The 24,539-nt window shown below is 36.9% G+C and overlaps 1 protein-coding gene across 4 annotated transcripts in view; it reads right to left on the bottom strand.

The window, feature by feature from the left end:
• NELL1 (neural EGFL like 1) overlaps positions 1-24,539 on the bottom strand; it is a 284,792-nt gene that overhangs the window by 9,656 nt on the left and 250,597 nt on the right. For 2 of the 4 annotated variants that reach the window (XM_013102879.5, XM_027458303.3), the window contains exons 16-17: positions 10,745-10,885; positions 1,484-1,677 (exon numbers count right to left, since the gene is read on the bottom strand). In XM_013102879.5, coding sequence (XP_012958333.2) covers positions 1,484-1,677; positions 10,745-10,885 — 335 coding nt within the window. The remainder of the gene's footprint in view (positions 1-1,483; positions 1,678-10,744; positions 10,886-24,539) is intronic. The other 2 variants (XM_027458304.3, XM_027458305.3) reach the window with 2 other exon arrangements.

The raw sequence follows: 24,539 nt of genomic DNA, 5'->3' as shown, positions 1-24,539 counted from the left end.
CCTTGTTTTCCCTGTTCTATAGCAAAGAATTTGGCTCTTGAAACAAGGCAGCTACTGATGTGAAATAAAATGCAAATGTTAATTCACAGAGGAAAAAAAAAAAAAAAAGGAAAATGAGGAAGACATAAAGGAAGAGTCACAGCAACAAACACTGCCAAGCTTACTTTAAAATATCTATGTATTAGTTAATCATTTTGTGTATTTTCATATACTAATAAGGGCATTCAACATAAGAAATAAGTGCAATGAGAAATGGCAAAGAAAACAAATTATAAGCAATCTAAAATGGGAATACTAATAGTTAGAGCTCTGCAAAGGCAGACCAGATGTCTTCACATACATTAAACTGTTTATTCTATTGACTGGAAATCCTTTCATAAGCCAGCCTGTTCCCCAAGATTACAATAAAAGCTTTATATGTATTCAGTGGAGTTGTACATTTCAGCTTCTGAAGGGAGGAGTTTTAGGGAACTTACAGCTACTTGAAGTAAAAAATATAGCAACTAACAAGAATATATTCCCATTTGAGCCCCGAACAGCACTGCAGCTTGTGGGTTCTATTCACCCTGAAGTGTTGATTTCCCCTTCTGATACACTACTGCAATACAGAAATGATGAGGCTTTCAGCTTCTTTTCAACTTCAAAATACCTTGTCTCTCATCACCTCTCCAAACTCTCTAGTGCTTCTGCAGCTCACAACCAGGGGACAGATAGGCCACTTCTCATTCTTTATGTTCAGATTTTCACAGTGGCTAAAATTTCATTTTACGGATGCAAGAGCCAATAGCATTCCTGCTGTATCTAAGCATACCAGTGCTATGAACATACCAGCTCAAAGTGGCCACAAAAGATCAACCACTTTGCAGATTGGTGCCTTTCTAAAATTCTAGTGATTTCACTGACAGCATCCCTCTTTAAAACAGTGAAAAGGAAGAAAGAAGAGTCAAATGGTCTTTTAAGTTTATCACCATTTAGTGCCTGCTGCTAAGTCCTCCAACCTTGGAATCATGTCAAGTTAATTGATAGGTATTCCACCTAAAGGGCAACACCATCAAGAGGGCTGCTGTTGGCTACATACAGTACTTGTCCTAAGAGATGCATATTCATATGAAACAGAAATTGAAAACCATTTTTAACATCTAGAATAAGCGTGCTGATTGCCTGAAAGTTGTGTTAAAGGGCAACGTGAGATCTTCATGGAGGCATGCCCCGAGTGGCTCTGGCACACAGGACGACATGGAAGAAGTCCTCTGGGGTTAGCCGTTATTCAATTGTGTTCACTTTTCCACAATAGGAAAAATGTCTGTCCCCAAAAAATTTCCCAGTCACAACTTCAGTGCCCCTCAGCAGAGCTTACCTTCTGCCTCAGTGCTTTGGGCATATGCTAGCATTTTGCCAATGCCAGTGGCACTGCAATATGGGGTGTCTGACATAAGCCCAGAGAATTAAACAACTCCTGAAATCCAGAACACCAGGATCTCACCTTGCAGGAACAAACGGAGCATCTGTCCTCCCTCAGGGTCCACACCTGCCCATTCCGCTTGAAGCCACCTTCGTGGGGACAGTCTCCAGTACAAGATGGTCCAGATGGACAGAGGCAATCAAACCCTCCTGCCAGGTTCACGCAGGCTGAGTCATTCCAGCAGGTGTGGGTCTTTAAGGCACACTCATCGATATCTGCAAGACAGCAGATTTATAATGCTTTGGACATTTGTTTTCACAGGGCAAATGTTATTTTTATATTAAGTATTACTGATCTGCCTTGCTGGTGGGTACGTTCTTTCTGATATCTTCCATATGTATTTGATAAATATTAAACGCTGATTTTCTAAACTTATCTACTGTTTGTTTTGATTCCACCAAGAATTCTTAAACTATCACCAGCAGACTTAATTATAAAAGCTGAGACTGACAGAACTAGTGCAACTGTATATCACTGATGAACTTGAACAGGGTGTATAGTGTTTTTCAAGTCACTGGCAACTAGTGAAGAGAATTACCTTCCGTCTGTTGGACCACTCTCTGTTCTGGATTTCACAACAAAACAGAAAGGCACTATTTTTCATAAGCTCCTAGCATGATCAATGTTTCCACACTAACCACTCTCAACTGCATCCTATTCCCATTGCTGGAAGGTGTAAGAGAATTTAAAAATAAAAGATAAAATAAAAAGGGGCACCTTACAGAACAACACCAAAAAAATCTTAGAATAAAGCTATGTGGGAAAACCATGATTTAGCAATGACACAAAGAAGGAAGCAACGAAAGAAAATCATTACACACTGAAGAAAAGTGAATTACAGTACCCCATTAAAATTGCTTTTAGAGGGTAACATATAATTATGCAATATGGATTTACCTAGGGAGTTTATACAGCATTCTTTTTCTTGCAGTGAAAGCCATGAGCTTTATAAACACGTTGTGGAAAGCAGGTATTTCTTTCAGAAAATAACTTTGGACTGCTCTTAATATATTGACAGATTGTCCAGATAAAATACCAGTAAACCGATGGGGCTTTTTTGTTGCCACATTAATAATGAAAGCTATAAGAAACAGTGGGAAGAAGGCTAGAGAAGACAGTTCTTTAAAAGTATCTGAGGATTTCTATCATCATGAAAATTCCAAAAGAGTGTTATACAAATTCATAAACTACAAGGACGAATCCTCACACTTACCATTTAAAGTGCCTTTATTGCTAGGGTGAAGTTTATAACTCTTCACTGTACTACCCAAGAGTACTTTTAATTCCTCTCTAAAACAACAATTTTTAAAATTCAGTAGAATTAAAGAAGAAAAATTACCTAAACTCTAATTAAATGGGATCCCACAGCTAGCTGCCCTACCTCATGGGTAGAGAGCCATGGATTCACTAGTCATCTCCTCAGAAAGCCAGAACTTAAATAAAGATGTTAAGAGTTTCCTTCAGCTAATTGAGAGAATTATCTGTAACAACCAAATCACTACATTTCCTCTGGCCTGGATACTAAACTTGCTGGTTTCAGTTCACAAATACTCCAGGAACAACTGGAAATATTTTAGTCCCCTTGGGTTTGATCAAAAGCAAAATCAGCCAGCACAACAGTCTGGGGCTTAGGGCATGAGAAAACTGCTGTTCTCCTTTCTGCTCACAGACCAAAAGGGAAGCCAGAAGGCAATTACACCGCAGAAGGGCTTCACTCCTGGGCTGTGGGCCAGTCCTTTGTCAGAGATGTTCCCAGTGGCTTGATAGCTTGATTCAATTGCTCATCACTCAGACTTCCCTAAAATTGGTGCATTTTGCTGCTTTGATGGTCTTAATCACCAAAAAAAAAGAACATTATTGCTCTAATGCATACTGTAGCACTACTGAGAATTTGAAAGGTCCACTATCAGTGGTGTAAAAGGGATTGCACTAAGAGAAATTAAAACTCACTGTTCATCGGTTAACAAGTGCCAGAGTGTCACACAAGGTAAAGGCCATGAAGAGAGGTAGGACTAAACTGTTATCAAATGCATTATATTCAAACAGCTACAGTGAGGCTTAAAATATTCTTTAAAATACCCTATTTTCTTTTTGATAGACTTTGGCTTGCATTTGTTGTTCTTGTTGAAGATCAAGGCATAGTTGCGGCATTCGCTTTTTGGTGATTTCACAAAGTGATATTCAATTGCCAATATTTTCTTTGCCGTATTAAGGGCTTTTTGAGCAGCATATATATAGTATGCAGCAGGATCACAGTGCAAATTAGAAGGGTAGCTTTCACAGTTCAAAACTAAAAGGATTTCACAGATGAATATAAAGCCATATTGCCTACAGAGTTCCATGTAATTGCTTTACTTATGACACAGAAATCTAATTCGGCTTCCATGTAATTTAACAGATTTATGGAAAGCCAGATGTTAGCAATTATAGAAACTAACATTATTCATATTCTCAGTAGTACAGACCTGTTCACACTGCACAAAGTCAACTTAATATGTTATATATATCCAAAAGGGAAGAGCACCCTATTTATGTACTGCTGATGCTGTGTTGGGTTTAGCACACATAAAAAGGATGCCCCTATTAACAGAGGCCCAACCTGGTAAATGGGACATTCTTTACAAAGCCAGCCATCAAGAAAAACTGAGTAACATAGCGTGAGCATAAATTCCTAATTGCTATTCAGTTTGCTCTTTTTTTTTTTTTCTTTCTTTCTTTATGCAAATGATGGTTTCTTATTATTTTACGGCATTTATTATTTAAAAGTTTTAGCCATTAATCAAATATAAAGTGCTTGGACACTACACTCATTTCCAGCCGAACTTTTAATAAAGCTAATTTTCTGAGAACAGCATTTTCTTGTCACTGACTGCATTTCTAAAAGTGAGAACAAACAGCCAGTGTTCCCACTAACTTGAGGAAAATAAGTTATAAGAGTATTTTTGTCCCTTGCACTCTTTTAGAAGAAAAAAAAAAAAAAAGATACAGAAGAAAAAAGACAAATGTTCCCATATTTTTAGCTCATAGTTAGCTTATAAAAGTATTTTAGCTTAATGGAGATCACATGGAATTGCTCATATTGATGTGAGATGAGTATGTAGATGGCTGTGCAAAACATAGAACAAAGTGCTTGTATTTACTGTGCAATTTCTTTTAACAATTGGGATCAATGTGTCTATTTAGCTGTTGAAAACACAGCATAGTTTAAAATTCTGAACATGTCCAAAACAATATTCTAATGAATATGAAAATTGTATGATAAGGCGTTTGCATACAGATTATTTTTATATTATTCAAATCCTTGCTCAGCTCAAATTCCCCACACTCCCATCAGGTTTCATTTGCTTTCCCACAACTGCTCTCCAAAGGCGTTGGCCCAAAACTGTAACATCTAATGAAGGCCAAGGCAAAACAGTACACAAACCTTATTGCCCATTATAACAATACCAGGCAGAAGATGAAATATTCAACTATAAAACTAAGCAACTTTTAAGAACAATGGACAAGTACATATACAAAACAGCTTGGACATGCTGTAGTTTACCCCTATATATAACACAAGAACAAGAAGTCTTTCTTGACTTTTGGGGGAATTAGTTCCTCCATGTAGCCTATAAACCTGGGAAAACCATCTCATTTTCCTCTCCATACCTGGTATGACTTTGCAACATTATTCATTAAGTTGAGATAATCTGTGGCATAAACCACTAATTAACTCAAGTAAAATAGGCAGAGCTTCACTTCTCCCCTCAACACCATTTCTCTTCAAGAGAGAATAGAGTGGCAAAAATAAAAAGAATAGAACAGAAATGACCATAATCAGAAACTGCTTTGTAAAGCTAGCCTTCTGCTATTTTATAACAATATATCACCAGCAGCAAAGTGCTTGTTGCTGTGACATGCCACCTCAAACACTGTGCAGGGCTATCATAAAACTGATCAAGATCTTCACTCTTTGAACACCTTCAATCAGTGCTTCTCTAAACAAGTGTACAGCAAAAAGTACCTGATACGTATTTTAGCTGCAATGCAACCAGTCACATTTTGTGGATGGGAAAAAAGAAGAAAACAAACCATCCAAGACATGCTTATTTCCTCATATGCTTTTGAAATACATAAATATAGCTTGGTAACATGGGCAGACAAGAAAGCAGGATCAAAATGGAATAGAATAATCCCCTGAGATGCAATTTCCTTTTCCATCCTTTTTGGCTGTAACGAGAAGTAATTTGCTTCAGATATTGTGAGAGGTCCCATAGCCACTGCATTTGAATGGGGCGGAAGACAAGCATGACTGTACATATCAACACAAGTTCATTAACTAGGTTTCACTGAAATTTTAAACCAATCCCTAGTTACTTCATTTCTTAGTTTTCCAGGCTATTCAGGTTTTAATGCTGTGACTTTTCTACGGCACCTTAATAAATGTGTGCAAGCATGTCACGCAGTGTGGTGCTCTGTAATATCATGATAAGCTGTTGTAGAAGAACCCTACTAATGTGCTAATTTTAACTGTTATGGTACATTAAACCATTACAGTATAATGTTATGTGAAAAATGTATGCTCAGCTCCCAAACTAATGTGTGTACAAGTTAACTAAACACTGTTTTGACAAATCATTTTTCACATGCAATTTGTCACAAAATAATGTATTTGCCTTCCTTCTAAATCAAATGAAGTGATTTGGACTCATCTTTGAAAAATTGCTAAACAGATTCATTTTTTAGTTAGAAAATATTTTATGATAGTACTTCTACAGAGACATAATGATGTATTAAAAACACTGTATGGTAAATTAGATTCAGAACATAGGATTTACTAATGCTTTCTAGAAATACAGAAATGACTAGGCACAATTACCTTGAAGATATGAAACTCATAGAACACAAGAATCAGAATTTACTAAATGGAAAATAAGCAAGAGACTATTTTCATTTTGTAGAGACTGATGTTATGAGCTTTACTAAAGTCTATGACCAGGATAAAATTGTAATACAGCAGATTCTAGAGTAGTCTTGGATATTCTGCACCATATGTAAACCTTTCTGTCTACATACCACTTCTCTAATGGCAGAAAGGCAATTCTCAGGCATACAGGAAGATTTTTGAAGGTTGGGTCTAGCCTTTTGTTTGATAGAAAAATGGGGCACAATAGAATAGTTTGAGTGGGATGGGACCTTAAAGACCATCTAGTTCCACTTCTCTGCCATGGGCAGGGACACGTTCCACCAGACCAGGTTGCTCAAAGCCGCATCCAGCTTGGCCTTGAACACCTCCAGCTCTTCTGTGCAACCTGTTCCAGTGCCTCACCACTATCACAGTAAAGAAATAATAAAGAGCAGAACTGCTTTTCCATCACTTTCAAACCTAGGAAACAGAGAACACTGCAGCATACCATGTAGTATATTTAAACCTTCAGTGGTTGATTTTAAAACTGTTCAAACTTAACCCTGAAGCATTGCCTCACCCAACTTTTATAGGACTAACACACACGGAATTTTCTCTCACATGCTGCTGCATCCTACTGTTTTCCAGATTTCATATCCCAACAACAGCTACTCTAACCCTGCAGTTAGGCTGAGCTGTACAACCTTTCAGCATGCTAAACATGGTGAATCCTGTGTGGTTTTTTTTTGTGGGAGGAGGATCCATGTTAAGCTTCCCTACAAAGTTTGCACTGATTCTTGAAGAAAAGACAAAGACAACCAACAGAGACTGCTGTCTTCATTGTTCCCTCTGTGCTTGCAAGTCACAGCATAAAGACTTGGAAAATGAAACCATTATAGGGAGGGAAAAGAATCAGGAACAGTTCTCTACAGACTTAAAGAGGGATGGAGATAAGTATATACAATTTATCTTAATTTGCTTTTATTTTTCTCCAGCAGATAGGAGTGAGCTTTGTGGCACGCTATTTACTTCTCATAAGATGGCGTTTTCTGTGTCATTTTTTACCTTCTTTTGGTTCTGATAATCTCAAAGATTGTCACTGAAAATTCAACAGTGAGGGTAATTACCTTATGTGGTATCAGTGTTTGTCAACAGGCACTTAGCGTAGGGCAACAGCAACATATGCCAGTTGCTTCAACATGGATTGTGATATATCTGTGGATTGTTGTTAATACTGGGATATGTATCATATGACAAGTCATAGTTCTCTGTAAAGCATTTTTGTGTGTTTACCTTAACATGTAGCAAAAGAAAGGAAAAAAGAGTGAAAAAAATAAAAGAAAAACACAGCAACTATATGCTACATATTTTAATTGCCAAGGAAACTTTGGTAGCAACTTAGTTATAGCAATTGCCTTTTGTCTGCAAGCAGTATTCTTAATAACATATTGTGAAAGGCCAGTGCCTCATAAAAATGCTACTGCTGGTAATTAAATTACATTCTCTTAATTTGAGCCTGCTCACCATCTCTTTATGAAGCTGACATCTTTTATAAAAGTGTGGCTGTGGAAATATATTCCCTTTTCAAAGCTGTCTATGCTTGATATTTTGAGCAATAAAGAATTTTCTGAAGCTTGAAGCACTCTGGCTAAGTCATCCATCCTTATTGCCCAAGCTCTCATACAATATTATGACCTTCCTAATTTACAAATTTGTCCCTTGCCAGGTGACAAACTCCACTCTTGCAGACAACAAGGTAAAAGCTTTTAGAAGCCCTGAGCTACCTCAATGCTACCCAAATGTGCACACGTTTTAAAATGTTCTGCAAGCACTGACAAGACCCTGCAAGCAATGACTCAGCCCCAAGACCACCTCCCCATAAAGAGAGGGAAAGGGAAATTTCCAAGAGATATACATAGCAGCAACCACCCTCCCAGGCTTTGGACTATCTGCCAGAGTTGAGTACTCCTTCCCACTGTCTTAACATTTTTCATACATTGTTATTATTTTGTTGGTTTGTCTTTTAAAAAAAAAAATATTTGTTTTTAATTTTTATTATGTTTTTAGCCTGTTTATTGTTCTCCAAGATTTGTCCTTCAGGAAGGAAGAAATGCTTCAAAACATACTGAAGAGCACTGAGCCAAACCCAGCTCAGGTACATACTAGGATCTCAGTAAACAGTCCATAAAAATGTAACAGGCCAAAATGCTGTTGCTAAGCAGATGAACCCTCTTTTATCTGAAATGGAGCGAACGGCTCTGGCCTTGACTCTAAATACTCCACCGTGCAAATAAGCTCTGTAACATAATGAAAGTCAGTGTTCAAGTAACCAAGTTTTAGTGAGAATATGCACTATCATCTCTTATTTTAACCACTTCTTAGCCGTACTTCTAAATAAAAATCACAGTTTGAAATCTCTTTGTTATATGGATTAGCGAAGTCTTTCGATCAATTTTAACTGCTTAACCAGTATAATGAAACAGAAGAAGCTGGTTTATTCTCTTCATCACTGGTACCCTGCAGCAGATAGTTCAGCAAAGCTATTTAGTTAAAATAACCTCACTCATTTCACGTTCTGTTTACAACTTGCATATGGCAAGAAGAGCACCTTAACTTGCAGATTTCCAGTGTGCTGTGCAGGTCAAAACGAGGGCAATTTGTTTGCACCAAAACTCATCCTTTCAGTTTCCACAGTACATAGAGCATTTGGGGCTTTTGGGGGGCTTTTTTTTTTAAAAAAAAAAAAAAAAAATCTCAGAGGTAATCAAGTGTCCTTCCCTTTATTAGCAGTACTGGCTTTTTCAGCAACTGAGCCTATCCGTGGGCCACGTCAAATCACAGTCTTGCCTGTGCATTTGTCTTTTGCTGAGCCCAGCCCCAAGCCTTGCATTTTCTTAGTCAGAAAACAGCTACCTAAGGTTGGCCTGAAAAGGGATGGAGATCACCATGGTAGCAGCACAGATAGACATCAGGAATGCTACAAATGCCATTTATCCCCAATTCTCTCAGGGCTTTTCAAAGGCTACTTCATGTTGCTTTGACTTTTGATAAAGTATTTTCAATATTAAGTCACAAAATGCTGTAAAATTTTTCAATTTCCTTTTTTTTTTTTTTTTTTTAAGCACTCCTCAGTCAAGCTCACTGTTGAGATTTTGTTGTGTTCCCTAGTCAGCTTAGGACAATATATCAATATATAAGAAGCTAGTATAGTTTGGCTGGACAATTTACAAAATATTGCTTTTGCAAATAATTATTTTTTTCTCTGCATTTTTAAATCACAGTGCTATGACAGCTGCAATTTTTAAAATATTAGACTGTATCTTACAAGTTAGAACTAAGCATATAAATTCATATGAAAAAATATATTATTTTACTTCAACTGTATATTTCAAATCTTAGATGGAGCCCTTTGCACTTACACATGATAAGTAGGTTTCACAGTGTTAAAACAAAGTCTTTCACAGAAGAAGCAGAAAAGCAAAATGTTTTTACAGAAAATTCATGGAAGTGAGTAGAGATGAAATAAGTGGAATTCCAAAGAAAGGATACAGAATGAAGAAATGTAGACCTGTATGTCAATAGTAGTTACAAAGGGATCCTTTCTGCATTGTTTTAAACTCACCTAATAAAATATCATATAGAAATTACAAGGCTTCCGAGAATAAGTAAATAGGTGTAAAAATTGTAAGTCAGAGGTAGAACACAATTGTCACCTCGCTATGATTTTGTTGTTGTTTACTTGCTGTGGTGGCACACAAAGTCTACGGATAGTCAAGGGCACCCAGACTGCAAGAACCAGCACTAAATCCTCATTCTTTGTCCTCCCACAGAAACAACAAACTCCTGCACCCCTTAAACTTTCCTCTCCATTCGTGCTCTTAGGGCATTATTCTCCAAATACGGTGCATAAAGTGCTTTATGCTATTTGCATAACTCTAAAAATAAAATGTTGAAGGTATGAAACAATGCAAAACAAACATATCAAAGTAATACAGACATACACCAAATCTGTTCTTGTGCTGCTGTGCTGAAATCTGAAAGGCAACTCTTCCCCTTTTGTGGCCTATTACGCTCCCGAGAAAGCCTGCTTTCACTTCAGGTTTTAAAGCAACTTATTATGATAAATGGCAAGGCTCAGTAAGTCACACTCTGGATCTCTGACTGCCTCCCTCCTGTAATAACCGTGCTAAAACGTGATGCATCTTAAACTAGCACCCAGGCTGTGGGGCTGGGGATGCTGCCAAACACAGACACGCTTGCTTGCATTCTCATTTTAGCCTCAAACACAGCAACAGCTCAGGACAGTGTCTCAGTAGTCACTTTATAACACCATGCAGAACGCGAAAAAAAAAAAAAAAAAAAAAAAAAAAAGCGCTATGCTGATCATTGCTTACCAACACAGGACTCCCCGGAAAGAGAATAGGTTCCATTGTCATGGAAACCGCTTCTGCACTCACAGTGGTACCACCCTGGGAGGTTAACACAGCGTGAATGGTTGTGACACTCAATGATCCCCTCTGCACACTCATCAATATCTGCCTCAGAGAAAAACACAAGCCAGCCAGGAAATTAATTTCCTTTGACACCAATGCTTTAGGATTTTGTTTTTGCTTTTTAAAGTCTTCCTTTAATGGATCATGGTTTATTACGGTTCCAAATAGCAGACACTTCAACATGACTGACATAACAACAATAAAAAAGAACAGTACATCATGGAATTTGATACATATGAGACATTTGTTTACACCATGCTTTGTTTAAAATGCAAAGCAAACATACAGAAATTTTGTTCGTTGTGTTGTTGGCGTGTTTTTTTGTTTGATCGATTGCTTTAAATCAGATTTGTCTGCACATGCAAAGCATTGTAGAGCAGGTTCTCGACTGAAAAGGCACTTTCAGCAACATTGCTGCTTTACTGACTGCACGTCCCAGGATACCTTGGAAAGAAAAAACCTTCTCTTCAGGATGTGTTCCCAGGGTTCAGCTGTGGTACTTTGCAGCTCTCTGGCACTTAACGTGTTCAGGGCACTTTGCAAACAATAATTAATCTTTTGCGTTTATATGATCAAAATGAATACCTACCACATGTGTAACAGTGTGCAACAAAAAGAAAAGGCAGTCTATGTTTCAGCTGCAATAAAACATTTAGCTGGAAAAGAATGAAGCAAATGACACCATACCGGTAAGTCTGTAGCAGTGGAAAGGTACAGCAAGTGAAATACCCTGCTGAGTTTCAATAAATGTGCTGTTTTTATAAAGGGTTTTTACAAATTTCCGTAACACGGTTAATAGAGACCTCATAATTGCTAGTAACCTTGGTTAATCATGGCTGACACGTGGCTGTTGCTCCCCTTTGAGCATTTTTCCAGCACATTTTGTAGGGTTGCAATTAAAATTAGCAAATTAATTATATGTTAACCTTGCAGTAATTTAAGAAACTATTATATTTTGATTCCTCTTTTTAGCTCAGACTGTTTGACTATTTTTTTTCCTCCCCCATCTCGGTTACTTTCCAGCTGCATACCTTATCAATTAAAAAGAATCTCAAATCACTTCAAATTATTAGCTGTTGTCATCCATTGAGATTTTTTCTTGGCCATTGGCACAGTTAACATGCTCATAAAATCATCTATACTGAACACATGAATTTGGTGAAATTAGATTCGCAATCTGCATTTGGTTCTGCAAGCATCAGAGAAGAAATGTTATCTGATCCTGACGCAAGAGTAAGTTAGGGTTACTAAGTAACCACAGAATGCAGTTTTTATCTCAATATACAGAATACATACACCAATATGGTTTTATTGACAGCAGGGAGTCATGTTGAAATCGATTTGAATGAAGTATCCTTCAATCTTCAACATCCCTCAAATCTTCCTTTTTTGTTGTTTGTTTACATCTTGTAAGCAATACCATAGAAAAGTTTACTTTTTCCTCATTTAAATAACAATGTTTATTCTTGTTAAATATGGTTAAGAAGCCTAAACAGAAGCCTTTTTTCAGTTTTGAGTTCACATTTCCTCAAGAATAAAGCAAGTTATCTGTATAACAGGGTTACAACCACTATTTATTTGAAGCTTTATTCAGCTTCCATCTAACAATAAAGTCAATTTTTTACGCTTTAAAATCTGTCATTGCTGCCACCTTTTCTGTACTTTTTATTTTGTAGAAGCTAATTTTAGTGTTAAAACACTGCACAAATCTAGCTGTCCATCAATGATGAGTGCTGCTTGCAAACTCAGACACTTTCAATTCATTACAGCAAATGGAATTTATAACCATGATCTTTTCACATGTCATGGCTGATGGAACAAGTTTAATCCTATTTGGAAAGTGAACGACTTTGCTATTGCAGGTCAATTGCAAATGAATCCTTCTTGCTTTCTTTTCTTCCCCTGCGTTCAATCTGAGAACGTTCCTGTTCAAAGATTGCTTCTGTGGGTCAGTCCTGTACTGGGCCTCTTTATATTCAATTTTACAATTTTTAATTTACAAAATCAATTGAGTTTTTCTAAAGTTCACTCCTGAAGTTAAGCCCTTTTGAAAGTGCATTTGGTTTAGACTCATGGTATAGGATATTAATTGACTGGTAAATTACTTTTCAGAAAGCCTGTCTGCCAGGATACCAAAGCTGAGCAGCAGCTTGCTTAATGGAAGAAAAATGGTATATAAGTCTCTGTACGTTACATCAGAAAAGTAAAATAATATATACAACTATTTCAAGACTACATGACCTTCTTATGGCAGTACTCTAACTGTCAATAGCTTTTGTCCAATGATTTTTAGGGAGACAAAACAATTTCTTAAGCACACTTCCAGTTGTATCAATTCTTCCTTTATTCCTTGATCTCCATAAACCAGTAGAGTTACACCAGCAGGGCCTTACCCATGCCTGGGACAGGAGGCAAGGCAAGAGGAGGTGCAGTGCTGGCTGCTTAGGGAACACACGCCATGAAAGCCACTGCTGTTGCAGAAACAACTACTAAAAAAAAATAAATAATCCTTCAAGCTCTACTCTGTACCACTAAGCTTCCTCTCCCAGAGCCATTTCCAGCTTACAGGTGGTTCCCTGCTCTTCCCCCTCCAGCGAAACTCAGCACCTCTCCTTGCTCCCTAGCCCAGCTTTCCCCTGCATGGTATGTGCTGCATATGTGCACGCTGGGCTGTTGGTGTGGGCAGGAGAATGGGGAAGCAAACCTTCCCTTGCTTCTGCAGCAAGGTAGTATTCCTTTGGCAACACATTATTTAACAGCACCATATAGAACAATATGCACAAAGAGCAGCATAAACAGAAAAAAACATTAGGGGCTTTTCCATTTGTCTAATACATCACAGGTCCTTATTCCATGTTTAAAATTACGTCCATAAAAAATATGAGGGAAGAAAACATTATGATTAGGTCTGTAAGAATCTCCTGACATCCAGTGTGTTATTTGTAGCATATGGATAAATGTATTTCTGCAGGTATAGGAAAATATTATGGATTTGTTTTAGAAACTTCAGAATGATTTAAGATGCTCATAACACAAAGAGGCATCTGCAAACAACAGCTCTATAAAATGGCATGTCATATACCGTGACACTGCTTAGTTCACCTAATAGATCATTTCCATCTTGACGTATGGCTTTGATAACACTTTTTAGAGGAAACTATACAGGAAGATTTTGCTACACATAACAGCTAGGTCAGGGAGTTTGAATCAATTCGCCTTTCTTTATCTTTGCTCTTCTATCTTCAAATGCTAGCACTATATTTTGCATACTTGTCTTAGGATGGATAGCTTTCTGTTCAAGTCTGATTTGGGGTTTTGCTACAGAATTTGAACTATATATACGCTATTTATGTGTGTGCGTTGTGTGTAGACACTCACCAGCAGATGTTCTACCTTTTCATCACATAATGTTAGGCTGAAATGAAAGTGTGTACCTCTGATGTGGGAGTAAAAAACGGTACAAAAGTTGTAACCAAACTTCAAAGGAGTAACGAAAAACCTATCCGGAAATCCTGTAATGGCACAGGCCAGAAGAAACAACAATTGGACATTTTTGGGCTGTGTTCCCATGCCTTAGGTCTTGCCCGCTCTTGGCGCTCCTGGCAGCAGAGTGAGCACATGGCTGTCAGGACTCCAGGCTCTGCCTTCGCACAGCATTCCAGGCATCCTGCCATGGATGGAGGACCCTGAGTCTTTACATGCACATCTTCACCTTGCCATCCCATGTGGCTAAACCATGCTCACAGATTTCAGTGAAAACACTTTCACTGACTCCCTGACTTGTTCTAAAAATCTGTGCTAATAGCTATGTAGTCCAAAACAAATAAAGTATTTGTGAGAAACAGTCAATTTAATATTTCCTTGGGAACTGAAAATTTCCCACATCCTTAATTTTCCTCTCTAGTCTTCAGCTAAATATCTATTCTACCTTTACACTGAGTGTAACATTTTTCTTTTCTAGTTGCAACACAACATCAGACATAGCTGTCTTACCCCCTGTGGAACTATTTTTGCATTTTTTTTATTCAAGCTTTCTTACAACATCCATGTGAAAGGAGATCCTGTACAGGTCGTTGTTGCTTTTACCCCTATGCAGTTATTTAACTGTCATTAGTACAGAATTTTTAATGGAACTGGCAACACTCCATTATAATGGCTTTGCAAAAGCTCAAAAATGGCACATTTTTGTATTGTATAAGAAAGGCACCAGTTGGTTTTGAATAAGCTCTTGCAGGATGTTAATCCAGTCCTTTAAGGACAGGTCTATAATTTTTACTTTTACCATCCCAGCTTCTTGCATTATTCATAAAGGTATTTATGTATGCAAGATAAATAGGATAATTTACCTCCAAATAAAACACAATGGCTTCAGACCTAGTGAAAAAGTAAAATTAAAATAATTCAATCTTTTCTAATGCTTCATCATATTTAAGTCACCGTGTAATAATACTGAAAGGAAAACTGCTCAGTATGTTGTAATAGCTAACATTCTACAGTTTCAATGAGATAGAAGAGCTTTATTATAAGTGTCTGTTCCTCAAACTCCTACAGTACTCTTTTTCATTAAAAAAAATAAAAATAAAAAATTACGTGATCCTTATCTTCAGCTCTCTGTTGATCAGGAAACCTATAAGTAGGAAAGGTTTGTACTAACAAGAGAGGATCATACAAGTCTCAGGGTTCCTGAATTAATGCCATACCCTGGCAGTTAACTCCATTAATTCCAGAGTGCTATAGCTTTATTTTCCACCTTACAATATGTTTCTTCAACATAAAAACACCAGAAAAATTCAGCCAGCCTACTGAGGCATAAGTTCTATGTAGAATGCAGGCTCTTCTCATCTTCTACTTTCGCATGAGCCCCACTTCCAGAAGACAGAGATAGCAAGAAAGGGATGTCACTGACAGCACTATGCAAACGGCTTTCCTGCTGCAAAGAAGTCATCCAACTACTTCAAATAAACCCCAAAAGCAAAGACAACTACTTTGGATGAGAAGAGATGAAAGTCTCTTTCTAAAAAAAATATCTCCCACGTTCTCACCTTTATGCCAAATTCATTACATGTAAGCATATCATAATTCTTTTGTTTTACATAAACTTATATTAAGGCTGAATTTTACCTGATACTATTAACTCTTTTATCAGGTGACTTGTTAACACTCTATATTGGCTTTGAGAGTTCTCCACAATTATCAGGAAGGCACTGCATCTACTTTTATACATACACAATACAAAGCAGTAATACACTGACGATAGCTATCCTTAAAGACTACATCTTTTCCCCAGTGCAAAGTAGAAAATGCTACAACACTGACCTTGTCACAGGTTTACAGCCCAGCATGCCTGGAATACCAATGACACAGCGAAGAACAACAATTTAGTTGTTAAGTGAACGGTAACTTAGAATAACACAGATAACTGTATAATTTAGTTACATTTGAATAATGACTCATGGTTGTTGCTCAATCTCATGGGGCCAATTCACTATTAAGACCACAGAGATGCTAAAAATCAGAAAGGACAGGAAACACATCTATCTGAGCCCTACCTATTGACATTTTTAATAATCAATTTCTTGTCTTATAAATTAAGGTGACAGAGAGCCCACTTCTCGCTGACTAAAGCTAGTAGCAGGCTTTGGAATAGTTGCTTGCAAAATTCTTCCTTGACATTTAGCCTCTTTTTTAATTACTTTCATTTTAACTCATTAGGAGATTTTGGGCAATCAACCAGCACCAGATAACATATTCCTCTCTCCTCAGCAGTCACGGCAGTTTTCACAGACTGATTTTAATTGCATTATATTTATATTGGCTTTTACAGTTCCTTCTCAGGCAGGAATAGTTTTGCCTGAGTAAATGGTACAGGCTTCAGTCCATTTTTCTATTTTGAGGACACAGCAGTAAACTATAATGCTTCGGATCTGTTGAGACAGTAAATACAACTCAAATTCAGGAATAATCAAACTCACACAACAGTTTAATGGCTTTAGATGGCTTTCAAGGATTAAAGGTGTGCCCACCACTCATTATAATTAAAGAACAGCTGTAATGTGCTTTATCGTGTAATTCTAGATTGGCTTTATCAAGATTTTTAATCATCTCAAACAGAAGTGCAAATTTAGAATGATGAGTTTAACAAGGAAAAAATGGAATTAAATTCATATCAGAATAATAACAGACTAGTGGTACCAGCCATTTTTAAGATTAATTCTTCTAATATATAACATCTAATTTACTGAAATTCATTTTTAATACACACTCCAAGCTGATGTCTTTATCAGTTAAGTGCATGCCTTTCTCCCACGCTCTTATTTGTCTATTTGTATGCTAACTATGCAGTACGCTTGGAGTTTGCAACCTAACGCTCTTGGAGTATATAAATAAATGTCAATTCACAACACTGGAGATGAAACAAGAGTTTTTGATTCCCGTATTTAGAGATTGCTGGGTGACACAGCCGGACTGCTCAGTGAAAAGCATGGTGGGAATATACAAGGCAAGGTGAAGAACTATTTCATATTTAGTGTTGTGAGTTTCTGTTGCAAATAGGATTGTACGTATCACTCTATAAGTCAGAAGGAAAGAGACTGACTTCACAATTAATAGGTTAAGTTTCAAACTGAGGTAGAGATTCTTTGTCAGATTTGAGGCCTATGGTTAATATATCTTTCAAACTACGTAACTGTGAAAACAGATGTGCTATTAGGCCAAAATTTATCATATTTGGGCTCTTTACATGTCTTGAAAGGAAACTTGCCATCCCAAGGAAACCGTTTCCAATTATGTATAAATAGGTACCAACAGTGCATAGTCTCCAACATAAAGTTACCCATGTACACCTAGTCTGGCAACATTTTGTACAGCAAGTCACTTGCAGACCATTAGTTCCGTGATATATATTCAATTCGTTTGTAAAATCTTCTCAAGTATGATAGAGGCACCGCACGCAATTTACAGGTAAGATGACTACAACAAAGAGAGAGAGAGCAAACTGCACAAAGCAGCCCAAAGCCAATGCGTATGAAGCTCCTCAGCTTTTCTATTCCAGTCCAGAGTCCTAACTTTTAGGTTACCTTTTCTCTATCCTCTATAAAGACGTTCTCAAATAGCCCGGTAGAGGTAAGGAAAACCTTCACTCCCCACTCCCCTCACGACTTCAGTATGAGCTTAATTTTTGAGGAAATATTCAGTATCTTTATCCCTGACTGCTAATTCAAGTAAATTGGAAGAGTGGATTTGCATCTGTAGTTATTATAAACAGAGCAATTATTCAGAATATTAGATACGCATAGTAGAATACAATGAGAGAACAAGATCTACAGGAGAGATCTTTCATGTCAATAGCCTGTAACCAATGAAGCCCTCAGCACACACAGATCTTTTTCTATAAAGTTAGGATTCTGTACATTTAAAAAAAAATACATATTCAAACCTATTCTTAATAGCATGGTATTTTTATGCACTAAGCTCCTTAAAGCTAGTTCAAAGCATAAATGCTGTAAATTCAGATTCATTTAATTTACAGTGACGAGTACAACCATACTAAAAATATATTACAGATTGCAGAATTACATTTCAGAAAATCCACATGGCAAAATACATCATGTATCTGATAAAAAGATTAGTTCATCAACCAGAATAAAAATCATTTTGACAATTGATTTTGGCATGCTGCAATTGAAGAGTTGCATGTTCCTTGCCAAGATCACAGAATTTGAGAATCACCTCATGTAGACATATATTAAAACAAAATAGTTGATGCTCTGAGAAGGAATGCTCACTCCAAATAAAACTACTAAAATAAACTGTATACAGGCTGCAGACCGGTTGATCAGAGTTACAAAAGACAAATGAAGCTTCTTATAAAAGAGGACACTGACAAACAGCATTCTCTACCTAACATACCAGTTGTCTGCAACCCAGTGAATTGCACAAAAAGAATCATTCAAATGACACTAGCTGTACCTATAAAAGCTTCATTGATGAGCCTTAGCATTATTATCCAATGCTAGCAGATGACTTCATGCAGAATCTTTAGGTATAATACATAACCAATATATCACTCTATCTAGCACTTGAAATGCTAAAGTTCAACATCAAAGAGCCATAGAAATAGCCTATTATTTTATCTAGTACATCCTGTGACAGAAAAGAAATGCTCCCTACCATACATTCTTCAGTGATTTGCCTCAAACAATTTTAAAATGACACGCATGATAAGTCCTCCTTCACTTCATTGGGAAGATTATATTGCAGTCCAATAGTCCACAATGTTAGGATTTTTTTTTTTGATTATTTTGAGCCCTACCCTAATCGAATATGGTTCAGACAAAATAACTCTTGTCAAAACAATTTCACTGCTAACAGGAGGCTGCAGCTGATGAGAAAATGATAAAAAAAAAAAAAAGCACATTTTCTTCACTATGGCTGGGGTGGAGGAGTTTCAGCCACTCTTTTCTAAATTCCCATGTAAACCACAGTGCCGAAAGGCAACAGAAACAATGCTAAATTGCAGGTTCAGATTTTGTACACATCCCATAGCACCCCTGAGAGTTTAGTGATAATGGCAAATATTCTCAATTAGTTTTCTTAAATCGTGAAATGATTAACAGCTTCATAAAAAGCATTTAACATTCAAACAGTAAAGAACTCTCCCAAGGAAGTAAATCCCCCAAAAAAGTGTAAAAGGAGCTCTTGAGATCATAAACAGAAAAACGCAAACCTCTCTGCATACTTAATTAGGAAAGAAAACAGTTCAGAAAGTGCTGTTCAATATAGAACAGATGATAAAAATGCATATGTTGGAGAATGTATGAACACAGGAGGATAAGGAGGATGAAATTTGTGTTGGGTCTTCCAGACACTACACTGGGTTCAAAATATTCTCATTCTGTGGAAGATGTCTGTCCACTCTGGAATGTATACATACTTATTTTTGATAACAGTAAGGCTACACAAAAAGATCCTTTGAGATATCAAATAGAAAAAGACCATAAAGATTGTTTAAGAGAAAGCAAAACACTTACATCACATCACTTATCTCTTTTTGTTCATAGTGTAAGTAAAGGCTGTTCTCTATTTTGGTCTGCTTGAACTTTTTTTCCAATCCCACCACCATGCCTGTGTCCATCCACCCCTGCCTCCTAGAGACGTTATATTTATCCAGATTCCTAGCTCAATCATGCCATGGGCAGAATGAGAAAAAGTTTCTTGTTGTGATTGCCCATGCACAATGCAGTAAGTATATTGAGAAGCATGAATGAAGTGTGCTTTTCTGTTTAACTTGAACAGCACCATATTTCATTGCACTAAATAATCAAAATGTTCTAAGAAATCTAGAAAAATTTACTAAACAAACAGAACACTCCAACCATCCCACTCAAACATGCAGAATGGCCAGGATTTAGTCCTATGTGACTAGAGACATTCAACTATCCCGTGCATCCCAGTAGTCAATGAACTGGGATAGGGACTTTCAAAGGCTAATGTTGACTGCTTAATAGCTATCTTTTTCATTAACTTGAATCAAAATTAATTTATTTTTAAGCTTATTTGTTCTATATAACACATTAAGCATTCAACAATTGTAAACATAAATATCTACTTTTAATCAAGTTAAAAAATCCCTGATGGAAAATTCAAAGTTCTTGGTTTACACTGAAAACATACACACACACGTATATATAAAGGAAATGATCATCTTACATCCAGTTTTAAACATAACTGAAGAGAATAAAGTATATCAGCGGATATAAAAGCCCAGTGCCGCTTCCAGTAAAAACTTCCAAGTGAAAAACTCAACAAATATTTGGGATTAAAAACTTTAATTATTACTGCTACACCTCTTTTTAAATACTGCAATGAGTATTTCCAAACAAATAACAAGTGACTGCTTTCTTAGCACAAAACGTGCACTTTGAAAGCACATGCTCTCTGTTTCATTTTTTAATTACAGACTCAATTTATAACTTCACTAATGCATTAGTTGCAGACTGATCAGACCCCACTTTTCCCAGACTGGGTGCTGCTTCAGACATCAATAATTCCAATTAAACCAACTCTGAGATATGACTACATCATTTCTCCAAGCAATTAAAATTATGTAACTGAATTAAGTAGAAAACTCTGAAAGAAAAGCCAGAGGACTCATCAAATGTTAATAACAATAATAATAACTAGATTGTATTTCTATACTGTATTTCATCCTGTGATCTCAAAATATTTCCTATGTATTATGTAATACTCAAATACTTTTTGGGGGGAAGGGGAATAAAAATATTATCTAAAAGAGTTTTGACTTCTCAGGATGAAGATACAGTTGCCACTCTTCATTGCATGAATAAGCCCTCTGCTTGTTAAAAAACACATTTATCCAAATTACTTTTGTGTCTCCAATTTCACTGAATTGACTAAGTTTTATTATACATAAATTGAATGTAAACGCTTTTCATAAGGACTCCCAAAGTTAGGAATTCCTCACGCTGATTTTATTATTTGAACACCACAATGTAATCCACTCCCTTAAAATGTCCTAACCTACACAACTGTTCCACAAAAACTTATCTGTAAGAACTGGCACTTAAAACCAGATTCTATTGTACTGGGAGAATCATTTTGTACTTTGATTTTGTACCATCTCAAATGGCTACATGATTTCAGTATCAGAGTTTGGGGTTTTTGGGGTGTTCCAAGGGCTCAGTGAATCAAGTGAGCTGCATAAATCGAGGACTGGAAGGAGCAGCTACCTGAAGTTTAATAGTGGCGCTAGTGCTGCTGCTGTGTTTAGTCTAGACAGTTCTCTCCCCTTTATTTCTGTTTCCTTGTAAACACAATTTTTTGATACTACAAAATCTTCAGCAGCTCTTCAAGATATTCTGAATATAAAGATCACGTGGACATTAATGAATACATTGATACATGAATCATATAGAACATAATCATTCTACAGAGAGTTTTCAAATATGTGTATATACATACACGTATAATCTAAGAGTCTCTGAGTTTCATTATCAATGAAATAAATTTGACTTATGGCACACAGGATACTAGAACAAAAATTAAAAAAAAAAAAAGAAAAAGAGTGAGCACCTATGAGAAAAGGTGTCCTATACATATTTATGCATTTAGGAGGAAGACTACTGCCGAAGAAAAAGAAAAGTCACTGAAAACAGAGCAGATACACTGTCCCTTTAGCTTGTTTGTTGTTGTTGTTGTTGTTGTTTTGTTGTTGTTGTTGTTTTTCCCCCTAACCGCATTGGATATGTTCCTTTCCACATTAAGATATTTTTTTTTCTATGAAAACTATGCTGTCCATCATGCACACTAGATCCAGATCAAAGACTGTTTGAAATGTTTTGATCTGGTTAATACGGACAAAGACAATTGCAACTATGAATATCAGAGAATATGAGCAAGAAAAAGGTTGCAGCGGATAGCCATGCACCAGTAAATAAATAAATAAATAAATAAAATAAAATAACTTTTTCACAGTGAGAAATATGACCTATATCAACAAATGGTAATGGCTAGTGGAAATTATCCTACTAAATTATTAGGCTACATGAAAGGAACTAGTATGTCATGGTCTGCAAGGCATGCATTGCTTGAGAGTCAGTGGAAAACACACTTGCTGCGTGACAGGGACTGAGGCCAAGGGTCATTCAAAAATCTATGAGTGCTAAATACAATAAATCATGCTGGATATAATTGTCAAGGAACTTGGGACTACCACAAAAGCTTTTCACACATACACTGCTTGTGAATCTTAGTGGAGAAAAGGCAAATTACGAGATTTCTGTTACATTTAGTTTTTAACCTGTGTCAGCTCAGAACTCCTACAGACAATCCTCTAATTTATTGAATGCAGTAAAAGGATGTCTTCATTACTTACCCTACTACCCCAAAATTAGCCAGTCTTTCGAATGGAAGTCTTATTTTCTTTAACATACTTTACTTTACTTTTTTTTTTTTTTTAATAGAGGACATTTATTACGCTCCTCAGGGATGTTTTCTTGGTAAAATTACCAGTTTACATTAAGTGAAAATGCAGTCTTTGGTCTCGCAGTTTTTTAGTTATCAAAATAATTTCAGTTCAAACATTATAGCCTGAATAGAGCTGCTTCAGAAATGCATCCAAACACACACCTAAATTATAATCCCACCCAATATACTCACTTCAACTGCTGATAAAAAAGTTACTACCGTAATGTTGCCTTCATATGGTTTAAACGAGTGATATTTACACCCATATTTTAACCAGAAGCTCCTGCAGAATCATTCTGTTGGGGTAATAAACACAGAGTACCAGGAAAGGCGAAACAGGGAAGGTACTAGCTGACAAGAAGGAATTGGAATAATAAGAGAATATTTACAGTCCTCTTCCACTTCAGCTGGCTCTGCCTCTCTGAAGTGTATCTGGGAAAGAACCAGCATTACTGAACAAACACATGTAAGTGCAATTCCTTACCTCATCAAAGACTGTGTATATTTCATTAGGGTAACTCAGCTTTTATCTTATGAAATCAGAAATAAAAGGGCTGAGGGCCACCAACTGCTAGTTCACAGAGACTGACAGCCTCACCTGTGTCAAATTGAAAGCATTTGTTGGGCAGAGTAACCATGGGGGAGGGAGACAGTGCCTGTGAGGAACACACTGAGGGTAAGGGCAGGATGACACTTGCAGCTGGGGTGGCACTCCAGTCTTCTGTGATGCACAAGAGTTACAGAAGGAGCTCACAGGAGCCTAATGAACCAAATTCACAATTCCTTCTTCTTTTTAGGTTACTTTGATTTTGACCTTACAATAAAGCACTCACATACACAGTTCACTGCTACCTACCTTTTAATGACATTTTTTTCCCCAAAGAAACATTTAACTGAGGCTTAGCAATTACACTGCCATTGGCTTAGCAGTCAGACACCAAATGTTATGTATGGTCCTTTTTGCTTTAGAAAAAGAAAAAGAAGGAAAAAAAAAAAAGGCAAAGAACAACAACGAACAAGTCCTAGAGCAAAATGGCATTATCTTGCCTCTGCTTAGTGCAGAAGAAAATCAGTTCCTCATTTTTGAAATGATTTTTAAAGATTTTTGTTTCCAACAGGGGACAATCACCTGTTGCTCATCCTGTACAACCAAAGTAAGCTGTAGAGGTCTGATAGTATTCCATATTCCCACCACAATCTTGATTCCCACAAAGGACATCCAAACCCCTTCAAGCAACAAATATTATACAGAGATTCATCTCACCTAGCTTTAGATGGATAGAAAAAGTTATCTGTCTTAGAGGTATTTATCTGGTCCCCATTTATCACCAATGGAGAGCTGAACGCTTTTACACTACAATTCATCTATCGCCTGCTTTAGATGCCTCCTTAGAAGACAATGCATGATGCGTTAGAAATACATATTTCTTTCCACTGACTATAAAAGCTGTTTAGCTTACCTCAAAGGCAGACAGCCACAATCTCTCCCATTAGAACAACATAAGACAAATTCTATTTCACCTGGCAACATATTCATCTACATGAAAAGAAATTAGGGACAAGTATGCTGTAGGGACTTGTAACTCTAAGTTATGCATCAGAATCTCTGACTAGTTCAGGCTGACTGGGGCCTTCAGAGGTCTCTGGCCCAACCTCTGCTCCTGGCAGGGCATGCAGTGAGGACAGACCAGGCTGCTCAGGGCTGTATTTA

This window comes from Anas platyrhynchos, chromosome 5 (genome assembly GCF_047663525.1).
Source record: "Anas platyrhynchos isolate ZD024472 breed Pekin duck chromosome 5, IASCAAS_PekinDuck_T2T, whole genome shotgun sequence".
Taxonomy (NCBI): domain Eukaryota; kingdom Metazoa; phylum Chordata; class Aves; order Anseriformes; family Anatidae; genus Anas; species Anas platyrhynchos.
The sequence above is the reverse complement of the archived record's forward strand: the minus strand, read 5'-3'. Positions and strand labels throughout refer to the sequence as shown.